This window comes from Labrus mixtus, chromosome 20 (genome assembly GCF_963584025.1).
Source record: "Labrus mixtus chromosome 20, fLabMix1.1, whole genome shotgun sequence".
In the NCBI taxonomy this organism is placed as follows: domain Eukaryota; kingdom Metazoa; phylum Chordata; class Actinopteri; order Labriformes; family Labridae; genus Labrus; species Labrus mixtus.
Genome location: NC_083631.1, coordinates 1,293,031 through 1,313,785, shown reverse-complemented (window position 1 = coordinate 1,313,785; position 20,755 = coordinate 1,293,031). Strand labels below are relative to the sequence as shown.

Genomic DNA, 20,755 nt, shown 5'->3' with positions numbered 1-20,755 from the left:
AGACTGACTGCCTTGGCAGAAAATTAAATATACAAATATCTGTAAAAATGGACCTGTCAGTAAGTAAATCAATTAAGTAAATCAATTAAGAAGCTTTTTTAGTCTGTTAATAGACAATACAATTTGTTTGCCATTATGTTTCCCTTAAAAACATATCTGCTGTTCCAAATAAGTTGTACATGTAAACCATTCAAAAGAAGATGGCAGGAGAGATTTGCTTATCACATCCAGATGGAGTCTAGATGCTAAAGAATTTAGGGAGGGTAGGCCCATATGTGGCACGTTTTTGAAAAACTTCAGTCATTAATACAGGAAAAAGAACAAAGTTCAGCCAGTGGTCACCAGTGAAGTTTTCTTCACATAAAGAAAACTACAAAAAGAAAAAGAATAAATGAAAAAAACACAACAACAGTATTATTCAACAAATAAGATTTCTCTAAATTGTAATTCAATGAAGATCTCTTAAAGGAAATTCACAGATTTAGTATTCTGCACTGCTTTTTCAAAGCATTTTGTCTGTAGTGTTGCGGTTAAAATGCAAATACAGCAAACGAGGAGCACTCTTGACAGTTAAACACACTAATGGACTTGATAAATGGACTTGAGCTTTTTCTAGTCTTCCAACTACTCAAAGCGCTTTTACACTGCATGTCACACCCATATAGAAAGCCGATTGAATATTTAATAGATATCCTCGATATCAAAGCTCAGTTTCCTGAACTAGTGAGGTCTTTGGCCGCACTAGTTTACTAGTAGAACGTTGAAAGACTTACTCGTAAACTAGTAGAAGGCAAAAAGTCCTACATGTTAACTAGTAAGGTGCAAAATATCTACTAGTTAACTAGTAAGATATAGTTTGTGTCTACTAGTTATCTAGTGAGCCTAAAAATGTTTACTAGTTAACTAGTAAGAGCAACAATGTCCACTAGTATCACTAGTGATGCAGTTACACATTTTACTTGTTTACTAGTGAGGCTCTTAAAGTCCACTAGTTAACTAGTTAGTGCAAAAAGCCAACTAGTAACACTAGTTCAGGACATTTTAGTCCTACTAGTGAACTAGTGAGGCTCAAAATGGTTAACTAGTTATCTAGTAAGAGCCAAAATGTCACTAGTTACACTAGTAGTACTCTTTTTGGCATAACTAGTTAACTACTACGGTTTTAAATGCTAACTAGTACTACTAGTGAAAGCCAAAATGCGTACTAGAAACACTTGTTGAAGTACATGCTAATGAGTGGGTAGGATCAGGGCATTCTATGAACCTTACCATTGGTTCTCCATATAGACCTCCACCTTCCACAAATTTAACCCTTTGTAAGCTGTGCTGTGAAGCAACGGCTTCTTCCCTACTTTCCATGGAGAGTAAAACATGAAAATTATATATATATTAAATGTTATAATTGTTTTTTTAAACTTAAAATAAGATAGAAGATAATTTTAGAACTGTTCTCATGATTTTCTTTTTCCTTTTTTATCCCATCAAGACAGTATTTACAGAAAACATAAGAAAGAGTACATCTTAAGGTCAGTAGAGTGATAAAAAACAGCCCAAGGTGCAATTGTAAGTTAAAAATTAATGTGTAAATATTTCATATAAGTTCATGCTGTTCTTAAAAAAGAAAAAAGTTAATCAGATAAAATTATGGACTTTAAAACAACTGGAACATGATACAGAATTTATGTTCTTGTACTTAATACGTTTTAATTTGGCCTAAAGTCGGTAAACTAAGAAAAATAAAGGGATTCAAGATTAGGGCCACGTAAAAGGAAAAAAAACTTATAAACCTTTAGAGATTAAAATTGTTAATTTATGAGAATAAAGTAAAATGTACGAGATTCATTTCTTGTTTAAGTCTATATCAGAAGAGCAGCAACCGCCTGTTCGAAAATGATAAATGTGGAGCATCTTGTTAAAGTAAAGGTTTGACAAATAAGGAAATAGGCTCCTTCCTTGTGTAGTCTGTAAAAACAGTTTGACAAATATATCCGATAAGTTGTTTTATCGGCACATCATCATCACACTGTCATAAAATATCAGGACCCTGAAAATATACTGGAAGTAACTGTAGTTTTCCGAAGAAAGAACCACACTGACTTGGATGAAATTGTCTCTTTTGTGGCAGAGGAAAATGCTTTAGGGGTTCTCCTTTCATCATTTTTTTATTCTCCTAAATTTACATGTTTATTCTTGTACATATACAAGATTAATCTCAAATGTTTTTCTCTTTTTTTCTTTAAGATGGCTCTACTCCATCGTATAAATGAGCCCTAAAAATGTAATTTTATTATGTAAAGTGAAGGTTAAAAATTGTACTACTTGCAAATGCCCCACAGATCGTGCTATACGTATATATACTGCTAATGTCTACAGTACTAGTACTACTAGTTGACATTTAGGCCTTTACTAGTAGCACTAGTTGCACTAGTAGCACTAGTCACACCAGTCGCACTAGTCGCACCAGTAGTACTAGTAGGACTAGTCACAAGCACTAGCAAAGCTTCCATGAAATTGGATGGGTACGGGGGAGGGGAATACAAAGAAGCTGCCTATTTGATTGGTTAAGCTTTTGGTCAATGTGACTGCTTGTTTATTGGTTAAGGAAATTTCCCAAATGCTACAGTTTTAAACGCAGACATGGCTGACACTGTCCTTAGGCTCATTAGAAGGAGATGTATAGCTATTGAAAGAGCCTTTCATCAAGGATCTGCAGGTCCAAGAGAAGTTCACACTCTCAATATTTCAATCGCTAACTTAAGAAGAGTTGAGGATGCCATTAGCGTCGACACTTTGAGGAATTTAATCCAAAGTCTCACAGATCTCAAATCTGTAATCACTGCACCCGCAGCTACAGTTGCTGGTTTCCAAGCAGGCAGTATTCTGCATTCTGGTAAGTTTGTTAAATTATTATATTTTTTGTCGGTTTTGTCGTGTTTGATATTACTTATCAGATTTGATATTCAAGACTAATTCAGGGACCCATTAGGTAACCAAATTGAAACAGTGTGATGGGTAACTATAAAGACTTAGAAGTGACTGAAACAATGAAACCACTTTGCACCAGTCATTATTTGGTCATTTTTTGTAACTGCAATTAGTCTTTGTAACATGAAAATCTATGTAGGTCTTCTTCCCAGCCATCCAGTTTCAACACATGGTATAATTTAAATACTCTGATTTCAGTGAGCTACCCACATTGGTCCAATAACTTAAATGACTAATTTTGGGCCTACATACTGTATGTTTAGGAGGACAACTAATTTGGCATACTGAAAATATGGTATGGCAAAAAAACTGTTTTCTTTTTTACTACTGTGCTGCATGAAATCACCGGAATATTTGGATTTCTATATTACTGAATTCTTTTATTTAAATATTTTTAGGGAGACGAGGGAGACCTGCGCTTGACATTACAAGGGAGCAAATTCAGCTGCTCCTTACTCAAGGTTTCAGTCAGAGCCATGGCAAGGATGCTCAGCTGTTCCTCCTCCTACCTTCATAAGAAAATGAAATCTTTTCAGATTTCAGCAAGAAAGAGGTTTAATTTCATTAGTGAAATTCACCTAGAAGACCACATCAGGAGACTCCATAACCAGTTTCCAAGATCAGGCTCAGAAGTAAGCATACTGCAACATATTCTTTTGTATCCTTTTACAAAAATGAACTTTATCGTAACAGCTTTCAATTATGAACTCCTTTCAGATGATTTGGGCATTCCTGCGTTCAGAAGGGATTGTAGTGCAAAGATGAAGAGTTCGAGAGACCCTTAACCGCACTGATCCAGCCGCTGCAGCCCAGAGATAGAGTCAGACTGTGACAAGGAGAACGTACCATGTGCCATTTCCAAATAGTTTATGGCACATAGATGGCCATATGCGTCTCATTCGGTAATTGCACATCTTTATTGCTGGGAGTATTATTGAGTCATATTAGATGGGTTTAGTTGATTTGTTTTCATTGTCTTTGTTAACGTCTAGATTTTTTTTAATATGGTATGACCTCTCCCCAATCCAGCTTAATCTACATTTCATTATCATCTTCTTTCTCTATCTCAATCTTTTTGATCAACAATATTAAAATTCATGAATTTTGTGGTTTAAATGTGATAGAATGATCTGTAAGGGTTTATGTGTAAAGAAGTAATCAATTGTTCATTTTTATTTTAAATGTTTTACAGGTGGGGGTTTGTGACGCATGCTGGTATTGATGGGAACTCCAGATTAATAATTTACATCAACTGCAGTACAGACAACACAACTTTGACAGTGTTAACTAATTTTGTTCGAGCCACCTGTCTTTATGGGTTACCCTCCAGAGTCAGATCGGAGGGGAGAACACTCTGGTTGCTCTTTTGATGAACCTTCTGCGGGGACAAGGACATGCAGGTCACATTGCCGGTCAGTCTGTACACAACCAACGTATTGAACGTCTTTGGAGAGATGTTTTTCAGCAGGTTGTGCACTACTTCTACACACTTTTCTATTCTTTCGAAGATGAACAAATCCTGAACCCTGAAGATAACTTTCAGAAAATGGCTCTACAAGTAGTTTACAAGCCCGAAATCTAAAAACGTCTAGATTTATTTAGAAAAGCTTGGAACAACCATAAAATTAGAACGGCTAATGACCGTACACCAACATAAATATGGATGGAGGGCATGCTGGCCAACATTGAGCAGGAGTCAACAGCTCTTAACAATGTTTTTGGAGTTGACCCTTAAATTGAACAAAATCTTGAGGCTTGCTCGGCAAGACATGGCATACAGCTAACCCAGTTACAAGCAAACAGAGAAGACTTGGAACGAGCAATGATTGTGCAACAACCACTCAACACCAGGCTCTTCAAAATGCAATTGCTGGAATAACACACTTAAAGGACAGGTATCTTGTGTGTGCAAGAGAGCTTCAAAACATTATTCTCGGAACACAATCAACTTACTAATTATTGTTTTGAAAAGACAATAAAATGATGGAGGCAGAAACTTTATCAAAAAAAAAAAAAATGCAATGCCACTCAGTCATTACTTATTGCCTCTATACAGTAAATGTGTGGTGGTGACTTGGTCTGTAGACAGACTGTCCTCTGTCTGGATATTGATGTTTTAGTTGACTTGGGACATTTCTGTGTGGGGAGCTGATGTGTTTTCGACAGCCAATGGGGATGGAGATGAGCCCAGGAGGAGGGGCCCAACTTAAATGTGTTTACAACCTGCAACAAGTAATACTAATGACTACCTTTGAAAAGGCCAGAAATCTACAGAAAATGCTCATTGTAAGTTGCAGCAGACTAAGAGGACCTCTTCATCTGACTTGTTTTACCCGCTTTATTGTCATAACCTCAAACTGAAAAATATTTATTTTACTATCATGTGATCATGAAGATGAGAATTTAATTATCTTTAACAATGAGTCAATTAGAAGTTCAAGCAACTGACAGAAGATGTATCTGAAATATTGCAGAATTGGATATTTTTAAAGTTGTAAGAAAAGTCTATAATATTTGCATTTTAAAATGATACTTAATGCTATCATTCTCACATGAAAGTAGAATTAATATTTTAGATTTTGACTATTGGACAGACAAACAAGACGGATGAAGACTGCAAATAATAATAAACTGTTTCTGTTAATGTCTGGCATTTAGTGGCAAAACATTTGAATATTAAAACAATATGTCAAACAACATATATTTCCATGACTGCCATGTTTCTATGAGATCAAGCAGAATTTATGTGACAAACAACCTAGAACAAAGCAGTAAGAAATGATAACATTTAGCCTCTCATCCTGAGCTTTACATCACAAAAACAAGGCTGTCATGCAAATACGGTTTCTCATTGGCTCATTAGTCAATAATAAAATGGTCATAAGTAGCAGGCTTTACAAGCACCAATGTAGAGTTTACATAAACAAGAACACAGACTTTAGAACTTGTTAGGGGGGACTAGCCATATTTTAACATTGTTTTTTTTTTAGTTAAGATGATGCAAACTGACTGAAAGTATCAGCTAATCCTGCCAGGATTCTGCTACTCTGAGCTTAACTTGATAAGGACTAAACCTTTCCAAATCCCAAAGAGTCTTTAGTGGCCTGAAAAAGCAACCGATGTAATTCGTCCTCCTGCGTGATTCCTCTAGGAAGGAACAAGCACATCATGCAAGTTGAGGCGTAGGGCAAACGTCACTGGCCTGACTCCTGTTCAAAGAAGTCGATGCAGGGCTTATTTGGAAACCCAAGGGCAGGGACTTCATCTGCACCAGTGATGAATATCAGAAGGTCTTCGAATAGGAGTTCAGTCAATTTGTCTGCCAGGGAAAATAAATAAATAAAAGAAATGACCATTCATGTCTACATCAATTGTCTAACGTGAAAAGATGAGAACTGTATATATTCCACCCCAGCTACTTAGCTACTTAGCTACTTAGCTACCTAGTTACCCCAGCTAAAAAATGTATAGTTTGTAAACATGACTCTCTGGACCACATTTTTCTATACTGAAATTACATCCCACATTTACACTTTCATTATTTGACCTGTGTCACAGTACATTTTAAATGGACTTTGTAGGCGTTAATTAAATTTTATAGTGTTCTTAAAATAATAAAATGTTCCTTCAATCATGTTCAGAACCAGCTCCCAGCAGTAGATGGTGTCCTCCTCTTCCTCACGTCGGTTGGTTCCTCTACTGCTGTAACTGTAAGTGAAGATGGCCTTGAATGCTGCCTTTGACAAAGGCTCCTGCATGTTGGTGAACAATGGTAGGAAGGCAATCCAGTTCCCCTTTACCAGGTCCCACAGCTTCCCAAAAGTGTTCATTCCCTCTGTGAACTGGTGTACCATTCTGGCCGTTCTATAAACCAACAGAGATAGAACATGAATAAAACCATTCAGAAGTTTAGAATCACAGATATTTTTTAAAATGTGCTTATGTTTTGGGAAGGGACTGAAAACTGGATCAAAAATAAAAATGTTTCAAAATACTATTCAAGTATGAAATTACAGTTTCTTAAATGTATCTTTACAGTAGCTTTTTGGTTTTAGCAGCCATGACCAGGACAGAAAGAACAGAGGCAACCCATTACAGTAAAACACCTGTACAACACTACAAAAAACATCTGTCTGACCTACAGCTGGTAGTATTTCTTTCTGTCCTGGTAATTTGTGACACTATCATCAATATTTTATATAAATGTGTTGCTAGATTGATGATTTACGGTAGCTTTTTGTCCTGTTAATCCAAACATTTAAATGTTGAAATGTCAATTTTCGTAGGAGATGGATTAAAGGTTTACTTACTTTTACATTTGTTAAAAGAATTCACTTTAACATTGTCCAAATTTACATAACAATTTTCAAGTTGATAGTATAGATTTTTGTAGGGTTTTGTAGTTGTTGGTTTTTTTTTAGGCCTATTTCAGTTGTATATACATTTTTACCTGAGAAAGATGTAGTGCTTCACCACATAAGCATAGATTTTTGGTATGTCTTCAATTGTAGCTGTGAATATGAATGGGACACCACACTCATTAATCCAGTCCCCCAAGTCTTTCTGGAGTGCTGTCAGGTCCCCTGCAGTCTTGCACTCTAGGATCTAAATAGCAAAATCTGAGTGAGAACAATTTAGCTGGAGTTTCAAATTAAGCAATAATATGATCTGAGATTTAATAGTAATCTTTATTTATAGAGCAATGTTCTTAACTTGTGTTAAAAAGTGTTTATCAAGAATTGAACAAATTGATATATTGTCTACCAGTTAAAAATGGTTTGTTTAAAATCCCCAAAATTAATAACATAATAAATATTAAGTACCCTTTTGACTTTGCTTTGCACATCTGGGTCAGGCAGCAACTGCCAGTCAAACTGCTCAAGCTGTGGCTCCTGGCCACACATCAGCTGGAAGAGGCTGGGATCCAGGGCTTTGATACATGGACCTCCATGTGCAATCGACCAAGCGATAAGATTCCCAGCTTTGAAGTACTTATTTTGGTCTAATGCTGCTTGGTCGTAACTAAGAAAGACCTGGCCAGCCTTTCCTTCGAAAATGCCAAGAGAGGTCTGAACCGCTATCATCAAGAGTCTAGAATAGAGCAACAGCAAAGACAAATCAAACGATCTAACAATGCAATGACTTGAAAACATGAACACATTTTGAGGAAAATATTTAGAAAATATTGAGGGTACAAAGACCTGAAAAACTCTCGCTGTGGTCCCCCCATATCATCTGCATCTTCTCCTACAAACTCAATCTGTGGTGAATCGGTCCAACAGAAAGTGACTCTGGAGATTGCTTTAATGGCACTCTCCAGAAGCTTTTTCCTCCTGATGCAACAAGTGGAAATGACGCCCCCAGAAAGGTGATCCTCTCGAAAAGCGCTCAGAATTATGGCAAGATCCACTTCCTCCTGAAGAATAATAAATGTATAAAGTATACAATAAAAATGACTGGCAAAAGAGGTTGGTCACTAAATAGGACTGATGATCTTAGAATATCTTTAAAAACAGCAATATACAATTATTTTTATTGTGAGTATGTGAAATGGCTAGTTATTCAAAATTATTAAAATTACACTTATCGGTTTTTGTTAGGAAAAAAAATAAAACTTACCGACGTAGGCATGTCACTTTCAAAAGGAACTGCAATAATATCGTCCTCTTCCCCTTCCTCTGAATCATCAACGACAAAGTCATTGATAGAAGTACTAAAACGGCAGACAGATTTCTTTGTAAGTGTCAATATAACTTTAAGGCATTTCAAAAAATAATTTCTGAACCCAAACATTTTTGGTACAGTTTTGGGGATAATCTGGTGTATTCAGATATCATTATTAGTCAAATCTATGTAAAGTTGGGTATTATGAGTGTAAATTAATGTAAAGCCAGGTGTCACACATGGTTCCTGTTTTTATTAACATAAAAAATACCTATTAGGTGGTTCCACATGTGCCCTTCTGTAAAAGACCTGTAAAGTAAAAAATATTGTGTGGAATGTTCCCGTTAAAGTCAATATATTTGAAAAATTTAATAGAACACATTAAATGGTAAACAATAAGAAAAATTAACTTTTGTCATGTAAAAGTTTACCTCTGGGGTACCAGCATTCAGCCACTGTGCAGGATCCAAACTTGCCTCCTATTGATAGAAAAGAGTTACAATGTATATCTAACTGCATTTTACTGAGGTTAGCTTTAAAAAATTAGAACGATTATCTTTTAATACAGCTCTAAATCATTAAGATTAGCCTACTGTTTACTTTAGTCTGAATAATCAGAATTAGATACAAAATTTACTCTTTTTTTGCAGCAACTTACAAGTGATGGGTTCGAGTCTGTCCTTGGTGAGCTTCCATCAATGTCAAGAGTTGAAGAGAGTGACATGGCATTAAGGGGAGGGGACTCTGCACTTACATGAGAATTACTGTTAGATGTGAATGCTGGCGTGTTCATAGGAACCGTAGGAGCAGGGGGTGTAACCTGGGGGGCAGAAGGTGAGGCTTGAGGTCTGAGGGCCAGTGATGAAGGGGATTGGGATGAAAATACATCAATGGCTGCAGGGGCAGTGGTTGAGGCTGCAGGTCTGATGGCTGTCGATGCAGCAGTTGGTGTGGTCATCAGTTGTGTGGATGCTGAAGAAGCTAGAGACTGTGAAGCTGTCTCAGGTCCAGCTGGTGGAGATGTTTCTGGTGGGCTATGAGCGCCTTCAGGTTCGGGGATCTAAATGGAAAAGGCATGTTTGATCATTCTCATCAGTATGCTAAAATTCAAAAAGGAGTGCTGCCCTAATAGAACAAATAAAACAAAAAAACTCACCTGTAACGGCAGTGTAATAGACACAATAGACGGCACAAGAAATGTTGAATTGATGCGTGTCTCTTTGTGTTGATTCCTAATCCATGTTGAGTCGTTTGTGTGTGATCTTAATTTTGAATTTGATGTTTTAATATGCTTTTATATCTATGTCATATGTCATTGGATGTCATCTTTTAAGATGACATCCAATGACATTCAGGCTAACCATGGGAAAGCTCTGGCAGATGTAATTATTAAACTCTGAAAAAGTCCAAGAAAGTTGTACGTAACCTGTATTTGAGAACCCACCTGGTAAATCATTTCTTGGGATTCCTGAAAAACAATACAAATTTATGTCAGTGAGTATGATATGTTGACTCATTTTTTCTTTCTAACCACCGACTGAGAGTTAAGGCCTTACAGTGTCTTTATAAGCCTTTAACAACATATATTGTTATATTTGTTATGTCGTGAGCATATGATGTGGATATTTGTGCCTCATGCACAATATGATTTTATTTTTATTTTTTTTATGGTGCAAGCTTAAAATCTTACAATCATTTTATATAGCACAGTAAGGGCAAGTCCACCTTCCAAAACATGTCAGATAAATGGTACTGCAATGAGATTATGTAACTGTGGTGTTTGTGGTGTCATTAAAAAACTCAAATGAATGCTCACTTTCAAAACTAATACATGTGTATCTTACCTAAGCCTATTTGTCTTAGTTTACAGCATTCTGAATGAGATGGAAGGACAACTTCATCAGCATTTGGTAGCAGGAACAGCTTTACTCTCCAAACTCCAGGTGTACTCCAAAAATATAGTGTATTACATGTTATTGCAAGAATCACCTTATTATGTACATTATGTACTCATTATGTTCATTCTGTCCTCAGTCATTGACATACCATTTTAATATTTTAATGTTCATAACATTCTCCCTTAGTCGCTGCTGTTAACTCTCGTACAGCACATATATTTGTGCAATATCTAATTTAAAATTACTGAGATCTTTACAGAGAAGCCCTCTAAATCAAAGTGGCAGGCCCCCCTTAAAGTGATGTATGATCGACTTATACAATCCATGCATTGAAAAGTTTTGGGGGCTTCTCTTAACATCATTACACTCAATACTGCACGAAAATCATGTCCAGATTTATTTTTTGAATATTGTCAGAAAACATCCGTACTTCAATATGCTTATCATTACATATTGAGAGGAAAATTGACCATAGGAATGTATTGTGGCTTCAAACAGCTCTATGAATTGCGCATCATATGCGCCTGATTTTTGCTCCCTTAAGGTCCAATTCACAAAGCATACTGCATAAAGATTTTTGCTTCGCAAAGTTTTCTCTTGTTTCGTGTCTGATTGTGGAGTTAAGCCATCCGAACCTGTTCTCGCTTCCTCGCTGTCTCGGATGCATTATCATACTGATGGTTCTCAATTCTGTCCACATACTGAGGAAAAACAGCGTGCACAGAGTACACCTTCCAGTTCATTAGAAAGTTGAGTGACACCTTAGTATGTATGGTCTACACCCCAGATTATAAAGATAACGGTAATGTCAAAGTAACATTAACATAGGCTACATTATTGCAAAAAAATAGTTATCGGTTATCCAGAGGCGGAATTGTTTTCATGATCACAGAAAAATGTCAATGAGTCATCAGAGACACTGTAGTAACGGTGCAGTTACCATTGAAAACAGCAAAGCACAGAGAGGCTATTTGTTCTGCAGCGAAGTTTAGGCAGAATTTAACCATTAGCTTTTGATTTATAAATTAGACTGTGTCACAGTTTGTCAGACGCAAAAGCTGCGCATTCCTACTGAGAATTAGGTCCGGATTTTTCCGATAGTTTCTGTTAGCTACACATAGGACACCCATAGCTAGCCTTCTGCTTAGACTTGACTATGAAATTAAAACAAAAAGGATTCGTTTAAAAGCCCCTTCCAATTCAGCATTGACACTGAAAATGGACATACTGAAATAAACTAATCAAACCGAACTTTACCAGTTGGTGCTAATGCTAATTTAAGAGGGCTTACACATGCTACTTACCTGTCATCGGACCTGCTCTTCTTCGTCTCCGGAAAGCATTTCTGGTGGCACTCAAAATGTTGCTTTCACTCCTTTGCATTGCCAGTTATTTTTCTTGCCACATCCAGCGCATTCCACACGCGATTAATAACATTATTAAAACCACTTTCTGTGGCAGCTTCTTCTGAAGTCTGGCTCATGACACCGATAGCTTCGATTAGCAGTTGATGTCTGCCGCCCCCTTCTGGTTATATTTGACCGTGAAAAAAGCATAAAAAGCACATAGGTATGGAAAGCCGATTGAACATATATTAGAAATCCTTGATATCAAAACTCAGTTTCCTGTACTAGTGAGGTCTTTGGCCGCACTAGTTTACTAGTAGAACGTTAAAAGGCTTACTAGTAAACTTGTAGACAGCAAAAATTCCTACATGTTAACTAGTAAGGTGCAAAATATCTACTAGTTAACTAGTACAAAAAATTGTGTGTCTACTATCAATCAATCAATCAACTTTTATTTGTATAGCGTCAACTCATAACAAGTGTTATCTCGAGACACTTTACAAGAAGCAGGTAAAAAGACCTTACTCATTGTTATGTTACAAAAAGCAGGTAAAAGACCTTACTTATTGCTATGTTACAAAGATCCGGCCTATCCATCATGAGCACTTTAGCAAAGCAGCAAAAGTTACAGTGGTAAGAAAAAACTGCCTTATTAAAAGGCAGAAATCTTCGGCCGGATCCCCAGCTCATGACGAAACAGTCTTCACAGGCCTAGACTGCGCCGGGCTTGGAAAGGGATCGGGGGAGAGATGGGATATGATGCAGGAAGAGGGATAGAGAGCAAGGGGGTGGGGGGAGGTAGACCGTCCATCAGCAATCCGGTGGGGAGGGGAGGGGGTGTGGGGGGGTTGTTCTGGCAGGCCGCCAACCCACGATCCGGTGGGGAGGGGGTAGTGGTGGGGTGGGGGTTGTTCTGGCAAGCCGTCAACCGACGATCTTGAGGAGCCTAGGAGAGCTCAAGAACTCCCAGGAAAGTAGGTGGTTAGTGACTGAGATTTATAGATAGATATACTAGTTAACTAGTGCGTCTAAACATGTTTACTAGTTAACTAGTAAGAGCCAAAATGTCCACTAGTAAGCTAGAAAGGCATATATATGGACCATACTAGCTAACTAGTTAGGATAAAAAGTTTTTACAAGTTAACTAGTAAGAGCAGAAAGGTCCACTAGTTGTACTAGAGATGGCTTTATTAGTCTCCATTTTAAACTGGTTTATAACATTTGTATTGTTGTACATGTATTTTAATGTATCCTCATATCGTGTTATGGGGTTTTATGTAACTGAATGTTGTACATTTTAATCTGTTTGTTTACATAAAGGCCCAACTGGGGACACGAGTTGGAAATTAGCAATAGCTATATACTCTTTATGCAGCACATCAGTTTCATGCTTTGTATTGAAATTATGTTAAATTGCATTGTCCCTATTAAATAAATAAATTCAATTCAATTCTTACTAGTTAACTAGTGCGGCTCTAAATGTTCACTAGTTAACTAGTAAGAGAACAAATTTCCACTAGTTGCACTAGTATCATTTTTACAAGTCATACTAGTTAACTAGTGAGACTTAAGCATTTTACTAGTAAACTAGCTAGATCTAAAATGTCACTAGTAACACTTGTTGCACAAAATGATAACGAGGATGTGGGGGATAAGTGTGGATTGAGGTTTACGATATGCTCTAAAAATCAAGGACAAAAATAACATCAAATCAGGACCCAGGATGTGGTTATAATCCCACCCACCGCATTTACATATTGCACACTAGTCAACTAGTTGGATTGCAGGATTAGAACTAGCTTACTAGTCGATATCTGTTTTCATCTTACTAGTTAACTAGTTAGACACAAATGCTAACTAGATAACTAGTTAATCTCATAATGGTAACTAGTAACACTAGTGAAGATGTATTTTACCTTTCTAGGTCACTAGTAAGATAAAATGTGTCAACTAGTAACACTAGTTGGAATATTTTTAAACCTACTAGTTAACTAGTGAGGCTCGGAAACGTTTACTAGTTAACATGTAGTAGCTAAAATGTCAACTAGTCACACTACTGAGGACGGTTTTAACCTTACTAGTTTACTAGTAAAGCCCTATACAGTTTACGAGTAAACTAGTCAGTGCCTTTTTGTCCACTAGTTGAACTAGCTGGTGTCTTTTTGGACTCACTAGTAAACTAGTTGAAGACTTTGTGTGGCACTAGTAAACTAGTTGCAGACAAAACAGCATACTAGTGGACATTTGCTTTCGACTAGTAAACTAGTTGAATGATATCATTTGACAAGTTTACATGCTGAACAGTTAAAACCCTACTAGTTAACTAGTTGAACACAGATGTCAACTAGTAGTCTGATCTGTTGACTACTAGTTAACTTGTGACCGACAATTTATCTAACTAGTTAACTAGTACTGCCAAAAAAAACCTTACTAGTACAACTAGTGGACATTTTGCAATTACTTATTAACTAGTTAACTGTGTTTGGCCTCACTAGTTAACTAGCAAGGTCACACATGGTCTAACTGGTAAACTAGTGGACATTTTGACTCGTTCTAGTTATCTAGTGCGCATTTAAAGCCTCACTAGTTTACTAGTGAGGCCTTGAAGACCAAAGTAGTGATACTAGTGTGCATTTTTCTTTTACTAGTACTACTAGTAAACATCTTGAGCCCTACTTGTTAACTAGTAAGGTCAATTAGACTGCAACTAGTGGTACTAGTGACATTTATGCCCTTAGTAATAAACTAGTTAAGCTTTTTGAACATCATTAGTTTACTAGTAAAGTCGAAATGCGTTTCACAAGTGTAACTAGTGGACATTTGGTCCTTACTAGTTAACTTGTAAAGGTCAACTGGCAGTCCACTAGTAGTACTAGTAGCACTAGTGGACCGCATGATAATGAAGCAGGCAGGACAAGAATTTTGATTGGTCAATGTCAAACCTACGATTTTGCCAGCCTTAAAGGGCCAGATCTGAATAGTACCTTGGGTTAAACCAGCACTAATTTCTGAAGGTTTGTTCATTTGTTTCATGTTATATTATCACAAAATGGTAACTGACTGAATGCCCTTTGGTAGAATTTTATGACCCATGCACAGATTAAATCACAATCTGATGTTACATTGTTGTTCATGTTACAGAGACGTTTTGATCTCTAGTCCAACTTTTTAGTTTTTTAAACTTAGTTTTATTTGTTCTAAAAATCACTAATGATTATTCATTATTGCAGTATTTGTCAAAAAATAAACAATACTCAGTCACTTAATAGTTATATATATTAGTATGATAGAATAAAATAAAATCTCGCACAACATTAATGTTAAGGATTCTTGCTTTTTTCTTGCCATTGAAAATTTGGCAATATAAAATATGAAAGAAATACTAGTTTGAACCTTGCAAACTAAAAAATGAAATCATTTTTTTAAAAATCATGAAAGAAATGTGTTTATATTTAATTTATCTGCTAGACGATCATGTAAAATATTGTATAAAATATTTACGATTTAGGACAAGTGTATACTGAATTATAAAACTAATACAAAAAAGAAAATATAATAGGAAAAAAGTAACAAGCCTGAAACTTAATAAAAAAAATGTTTTAATGATTTATTTTTTATAAACATAAAGTCAGCCTCTTACATCTGGATAAATAAACCTTGTACAATAAGTAGCTGCAGAGAGATATGCATTTCGGCCATTAGGTGTCAGTTGCAGGATTAGTATGTTATGGACTTGATCTTTTTTTTTGGTTTAGCTTTGAGTAAGCCCAGCTGTAAAGATACATATGGCAGTGAGCAGATATAAGAGCCATTGATCATACTTGACTGTCTTCCTTTTATGTTTACAGTTCAGATAAGTGCACAAGCAACATACCTTAAGATTTATTTTATCATATGAGGAGTCATGTTTTTATGTTTAAAGCATAAAATTAAGATACTACTTGCAAATGCCCACCAGATGGTGCTATACTAATATACGCTGCTAATGTCTACAGTACTAGTACTACTAGTGGACATTTAGGCTCTTACTAGTAGCACTAGTTGCACTAGTTGCACTAGTAGTACTAGTGCTACTAGTGGACATTTAGGCTCTTTCTAGTAGCACTAGTTGCACTAGTAGTACTAGTAGTACTAGTGCTACTAGTGGACATTTAGGCTCTTTCTAGTAGCACTAGTTGCACTAGTAGTACTAGTACTCAAGTAAAAGTACTGTTACTTTAATGAAATTTTACTGAAGTACAAGTAAAAAGTAACTAGTTTAAAATGTACTTTAAGTAAAAGTTACTTAGTTACTTTTTTTAACAACGTGTCTCTCGTGTGTCGTGAAAAAGGACGAGAGGATATTAATCTCAAAGTTTTTTTTAATTAAAGGCAAATCTTTGCAAAGTTTATCTTTTCAGATAAACATTTTCTTTTCTACACCATTGACAAGAACAAAATATAAATAATGGGTTTATATGTTCAAGTATTCAGCTGTTTTATGAAGGGAAATGTTTATTTAACTATTTAAGAAAATACTAAAGAGGACTTTGTCTCAATCATAAACAGTGTAGAGTATTTTAGTGTTTTTAGTTTTGTTATTCTTAGTCTCAAAGACAGCCTCAAAGGCTGATGTAGCTGCAACTAAACCTGAGATGAAAGACAATCCATTTATTGTTCTAAAATGAGCCTGTATGAGCTGAAATATTAGATGTTTTAGTCACTGTTTGTTTACCTATTAGCTACTGAAGCTTCTAACTGAATCTTTTTGGTTTGAAGTATTTATTTTCACACATCTGAGATGTGTTAAGTTGCAGCAGCTTACAACACCCAACTTCCTCATACGTCTGCTTCAAAATAAAAGCACATCACATAAATGGTAATAAGGGACTTTTATTGTGAAAGACTTTCCGGAACTAAATGTGTTTATCACTCGGAGCTTTCGCGGAGCTGCAGTGGCGATTGTAGTCGCGAAGGCTGTAGTGAGAAAGAGCATTCAGCCACTTCTTTGCCCAAGAGTTAGAGCCACAGCCAACTTATTTGAATCATCTTGGACTTAAGACAATGAGACATCCATTTATAAACACCTTCAGCAGGTAGACCCACAGTAGTGGAGGTGCTTATCCGTGCTAGCTGAAGTGGCACCGAGCCAAGAAAAGGGTCTCTCTGTCTGTCGTCGCTCCGGTGCCATGAAGGAAAATCATTCATAGCAGGCCTATTTTTCTTACTTACTTTCTGAAAATGTAGCGAATTACAATACTTAACAGAAAACCTACTTAAGTGAAAGTAAAAGTGCAGATTTTAAAAATGACTTAAAAAGTAGTAAGTACACCAAAAAACTACTCAATTACAGTAACGCGAGTAAATGTAATTTGTTACTTTAGACCTCTGGCTACTAGTGCTACTAGTACGACTAGTGCTACTAGTACGACTAGTGCGACTAGTGCTACTAGTGCAACTAGTACGACTAGTGCTACTAGTACGACTAGTGCTATTAGTACAACTAGTGCGACTAGTGCTACTACTAGTGCTACTAGTACGACTAGTGCTATTAGTACGACTAGTGCGACTAGTGCTACTACTAGTGCTACTAGTACGACTAGTGCTATTAGTACGACTAGTGCGACTAGTGCTACTACTAGTGCTACTAGTACGACTAGTGCGACTAGTGCTACTACTAGTGCTACTAGTACGACTAGTGCTATTAGTACGACTAGTGCGACTAGTGCTACTACTAGTGCTACTAGTACGACTAGTAGCACTAGTAAAGGCCTAAATGTCAACTAGTAGTACTAGTACTGTACACATTACCCCCTAGAACCCCTAAAGCATTTTCCTCTGCCACAAAAGAGACAATTTCATCCAAGTCAGTGTGGTTCTTTCTTCGGAAAACTACAGTTACTTCCAGTATATTTTCAGGGTCCTGATATTTTATGACAGTGTGATGATGATGTGCCGATAAAACAACTTATCGGATATATTTGTCAAACTGTTTTTACAGACTACACAAGGAAGGAGCCTATTTCCTTATTTGTCAAACCTTTACTTTAACAAGATGCTCCACATTTATCATTTTCGAACAGGCGGTTGCTGCTCTTCTGATATAGACTTAAACAAGAAATGAATCTCGTACATTTTACTTTATTCTCATAAATTAACAATTTTAATCTCTAAAGGTTTATAAGTTTTTTTTCCTTTTACGTGGCCCTAATCTTGAATCCCTTTATTTTTCTTAGTTTACCGACTTTAGGCCAAATTAAAACGTATTAAGTACAAGAACATAAATTCTGTATCATGTTCCAGTTGTTTTAAAGTCCATAATTTTATCTGATTAACTTTTTTCTTTTTTAAGAACAGCATGAACTTATATGAAATATTTACACATTAATTTTTAACTTACAATTGCACCTTGGGCTGTTTTTTATCACTCTACTGACCTTAAGATGTACTCTTTCTTATGTTTTCTGTAAATACTGTCTTGATGGGATAAAAAAGGAAAAAGAAAATCATGAGAACAGTTCTAAAATTATCTTCTATCTTATTTTAAGTTTAAAAAAACAATTATAACATTTAATATATATATAATTTTCATGTTTTACTCTCCATGGAAAGTAGGGAAGAAGCCGTTGCTTCACAGCACAGCTTACAAAGGGTTAAATTTGTGGAAGGTGGAGGTCTATATGGAGAACCAATGGTAAGGTTCATAGAATGCCCTGATCCTACCCACTCATTAGCATGTACTTCAACAAGTGTTTCTAGTACGCATTTTGGCTTTCACTAGTAGTACTAGTTAGCATTTAAAACCGTAGTAGTTAACTAGTTATGCCAAAAAGAGTACTACTAGTGTAACTAGTGACATTTTGGCTCTTACTAGATAACTAGTTAACCATTTTGAGCCTCACTAGTTCACTAGTAGGACTAAAATGTCCTGAACTAGTGTTACTAGTTGGCTTTTTGCACTAACTAGTTAACTAGTGGACTTTAAGAGCCTCACTAGTAAACAAGTAAAATGTGTAACTGCATCACTAGTGATACTAGTGGACATTGTTGCTCTTACTAGTTAACTAGTAAACATTTTTAGGCTCACTAGATAACTAGTAGACACAAACTATATCTTACTAGTTAACTAGTAGATATTTTGCACCTTACTAGTTAACATGTAGGACTTTTTGCCTTCTACTAGTTTACAAGTAAGTCTTTCAACGTTCTACTAGTAAACTAGTGCGGCCAAAGACCTCACTAGTTCAGGAAACTGAGCTTTGATATCGAGGATATCTATTAAATATTCAATCGGCTTTCCATACATAGAACCCCACTGCAGCTGTAGTCTACTTCTGAATGTACAATTATGTGTCTGTCTTAGATGTTGTTGAAAAAGATTAAAATGCTTCAGTTGTAGGCTGTGTCTGGGTTTAAGAAAATGTTAGTTCGATTACAGTGAAAACTTAATATTTTATTTCACACATTCTGTTATAATTATATAGTTGTTTTTACTATTACGATTACAATAGTTTTCCTTACAATTCTGCTACGATAACAATTATAATTATATTTTGGAAACAATATTATTTAAAAAGGAGCATGGTTGAATATCTATATTCCAACCATTAGAATTGGCCTACAATTGAAAATAAATGTATTTTAAATAGAATATTAATATTTTTTATTCTGATAATATGTTGCTTAAAAGAAGACATTGTCTTACTTTTATTTTGCTTTTTTAAATCACGTTATGACCTGGTTGGTTTATTTCCAGTTCACACAAAAACAGCTGTCATGTGAAATAACACAAAATAAATTGATCCTATAGTTAAAAAAAAAAGAAAAAAAAACATTTAAAAAGTATAAATATTTGCATATATTTCAGTGACATGTCATTGCTTTATTTCCCACAAATACTGCAATCATAAAACAAAGTTTAAAAAACAAAGATTGGACTAGAGATCAAAATAAATAAAAATGTAATATCAGATTTGGTTTTGGGCATGGGTCATAAAATTCTACCAAAGGGCATTCAATGCGTTACCATTTTGTGATAATATAACGTAAAACAAATAAACAAACCTTAAGAAATTAGCGACAGTTTATCTCAAGGTACTATTCAGAGCTGGTCCTTTAAGGCTGGCAAAATCATCGGTTTGACATTGACCAATCAAGATCCTTGTCCCGCTTGCTTCATCAGCATGCTTACTACTAGTGCTACTAGTACTACTAGTAAGAGCCTAAATGTCCACTAGTAGCACTAGTACTACTAGTACTACTAAACCAAGAAAATTGAGCAAGTCCATAACATAACAATCCTGCAACTGACACCTAATGGCTGAAATGCATATCTCTCTGCAGCTACTTATTGTATAAGCTTTAGTTCTCCAGATGTAAGAGACTGACTTTATATTTATAAAAAAATAAATCATTAAAACATTTATTTCAAGTTTCAGGCTTGTTACTTTTTTCCTGTTATATTTTCTGATTCGCATTAGTTTAATAATTCAGTATACACTTGTCCTAAATCCTAAAATTTGATTCAATATTTTGCATGATCGTCTAGCAAATAAACTAAATATAAACACTTTTCTTTCATGATTTAAAAAAAATAATAATAATTTTTTAGTTTGCAAGTTTCAAACTAGTATATCTTTCATATTTTATATTGCCATATTTTCAATGGCAAGAAAAAAACAAAAATCCTTGAACATTAATGTTATTTATTTTATTTTATTCAATCATACTACTATATATAAATATTAAGTGACAGGTTATTGTTTATTTTTTGACAAATACTGCAATAATGAATAATCATTAGTGATTTTTAGAACAAATAATATTAGGTTTAAAAAACAAAAAAGTTACTGTAACATGAACAACAATGTATCATCAGATTTG

The 20,755-nt window shown here is 35.5% G+C and overlaps 1 protein-coding gene and 2 long non-coding RNA genes across 3 annotated transcripts in view; 1 reads left to right on the top strand and 2 right to left on the bottom strand.

The window, feature by feature from the left end:
- The window catches only part of LOC132995636 (uncharacterized), a 169,882-nt gene that overhangs the window by 86,057 nt on the left and 63,070 nt on the right, over positions 1-20,755 (top strand). The gene's annotated exons all lie outside the window — the stretch shown is intronic.
- LOC132954337 (uncharacterized) lies at positions 1,685-19,791 on the bottom strand. The gene is made up of 3 exons (XR_009665745.1): positions 19,610-19,791; positions 2,098-2,469; positions 1,685-2,055 (listed from the first exon to the last, which is right to left on the bottom strand). It is a non-coding gene; the product is annotated as an uncharacterized LOC132954337 (long non-coding RNA).
- On the bottom strand, positions 6,465-11,890 carry LOC132995645 (uncharacterized). The gene is made up of 11 exons (XM_061065722.1): positions 11,864-11,890; positions 11,183-11,248; positions 10,094-10,117; positions 9,308-9,709; positions 9,081-9,128; positions 8,921-8,958; positions 8,605-8,698; positions 8,187-8,401; positions 7,809-8,076; positions 7,436-7,590; positions 6,465-6,849 (listed from the first exon to the last, which is right to left on the bottom strand). The coding sequence occupies exons 1-11, from the start codon at positions 11,888-11,890 to the stop codon at positions 6,570-6,572; spliced, it is 1,617 nt and encodes a 538-aa protein (XP_060921705.1). The 3' UTR covers positions 6,465-6,569.

What these genes read in the sequence shown, in the direction of transcription:
- LOC132995645 (XM_061065722.1), bottom strand. Translation starts at nt 11,890, where the DNA reads ATGCTTTCCGGAGACGAAGAAGAGCAG. An exon ending in CCCAAGAAATGATTTACCAG is followed by an intron (nt 9,710 to 10,093) that starts GTGGGTTCTCAA and finishes TTTTCCATTTAG; the next exon opens with ATCCCCGAACCTGAAGGCGC. An exon ending in TGCAAAGCAAAGTCAAAAGG is followed by an intron (nt 7,591 to 7,808) that starts GTACTTAATATT and finishes TTTGCTATTTAG; the next exon opens with ATCCTAGAGTGCAAGACTGC.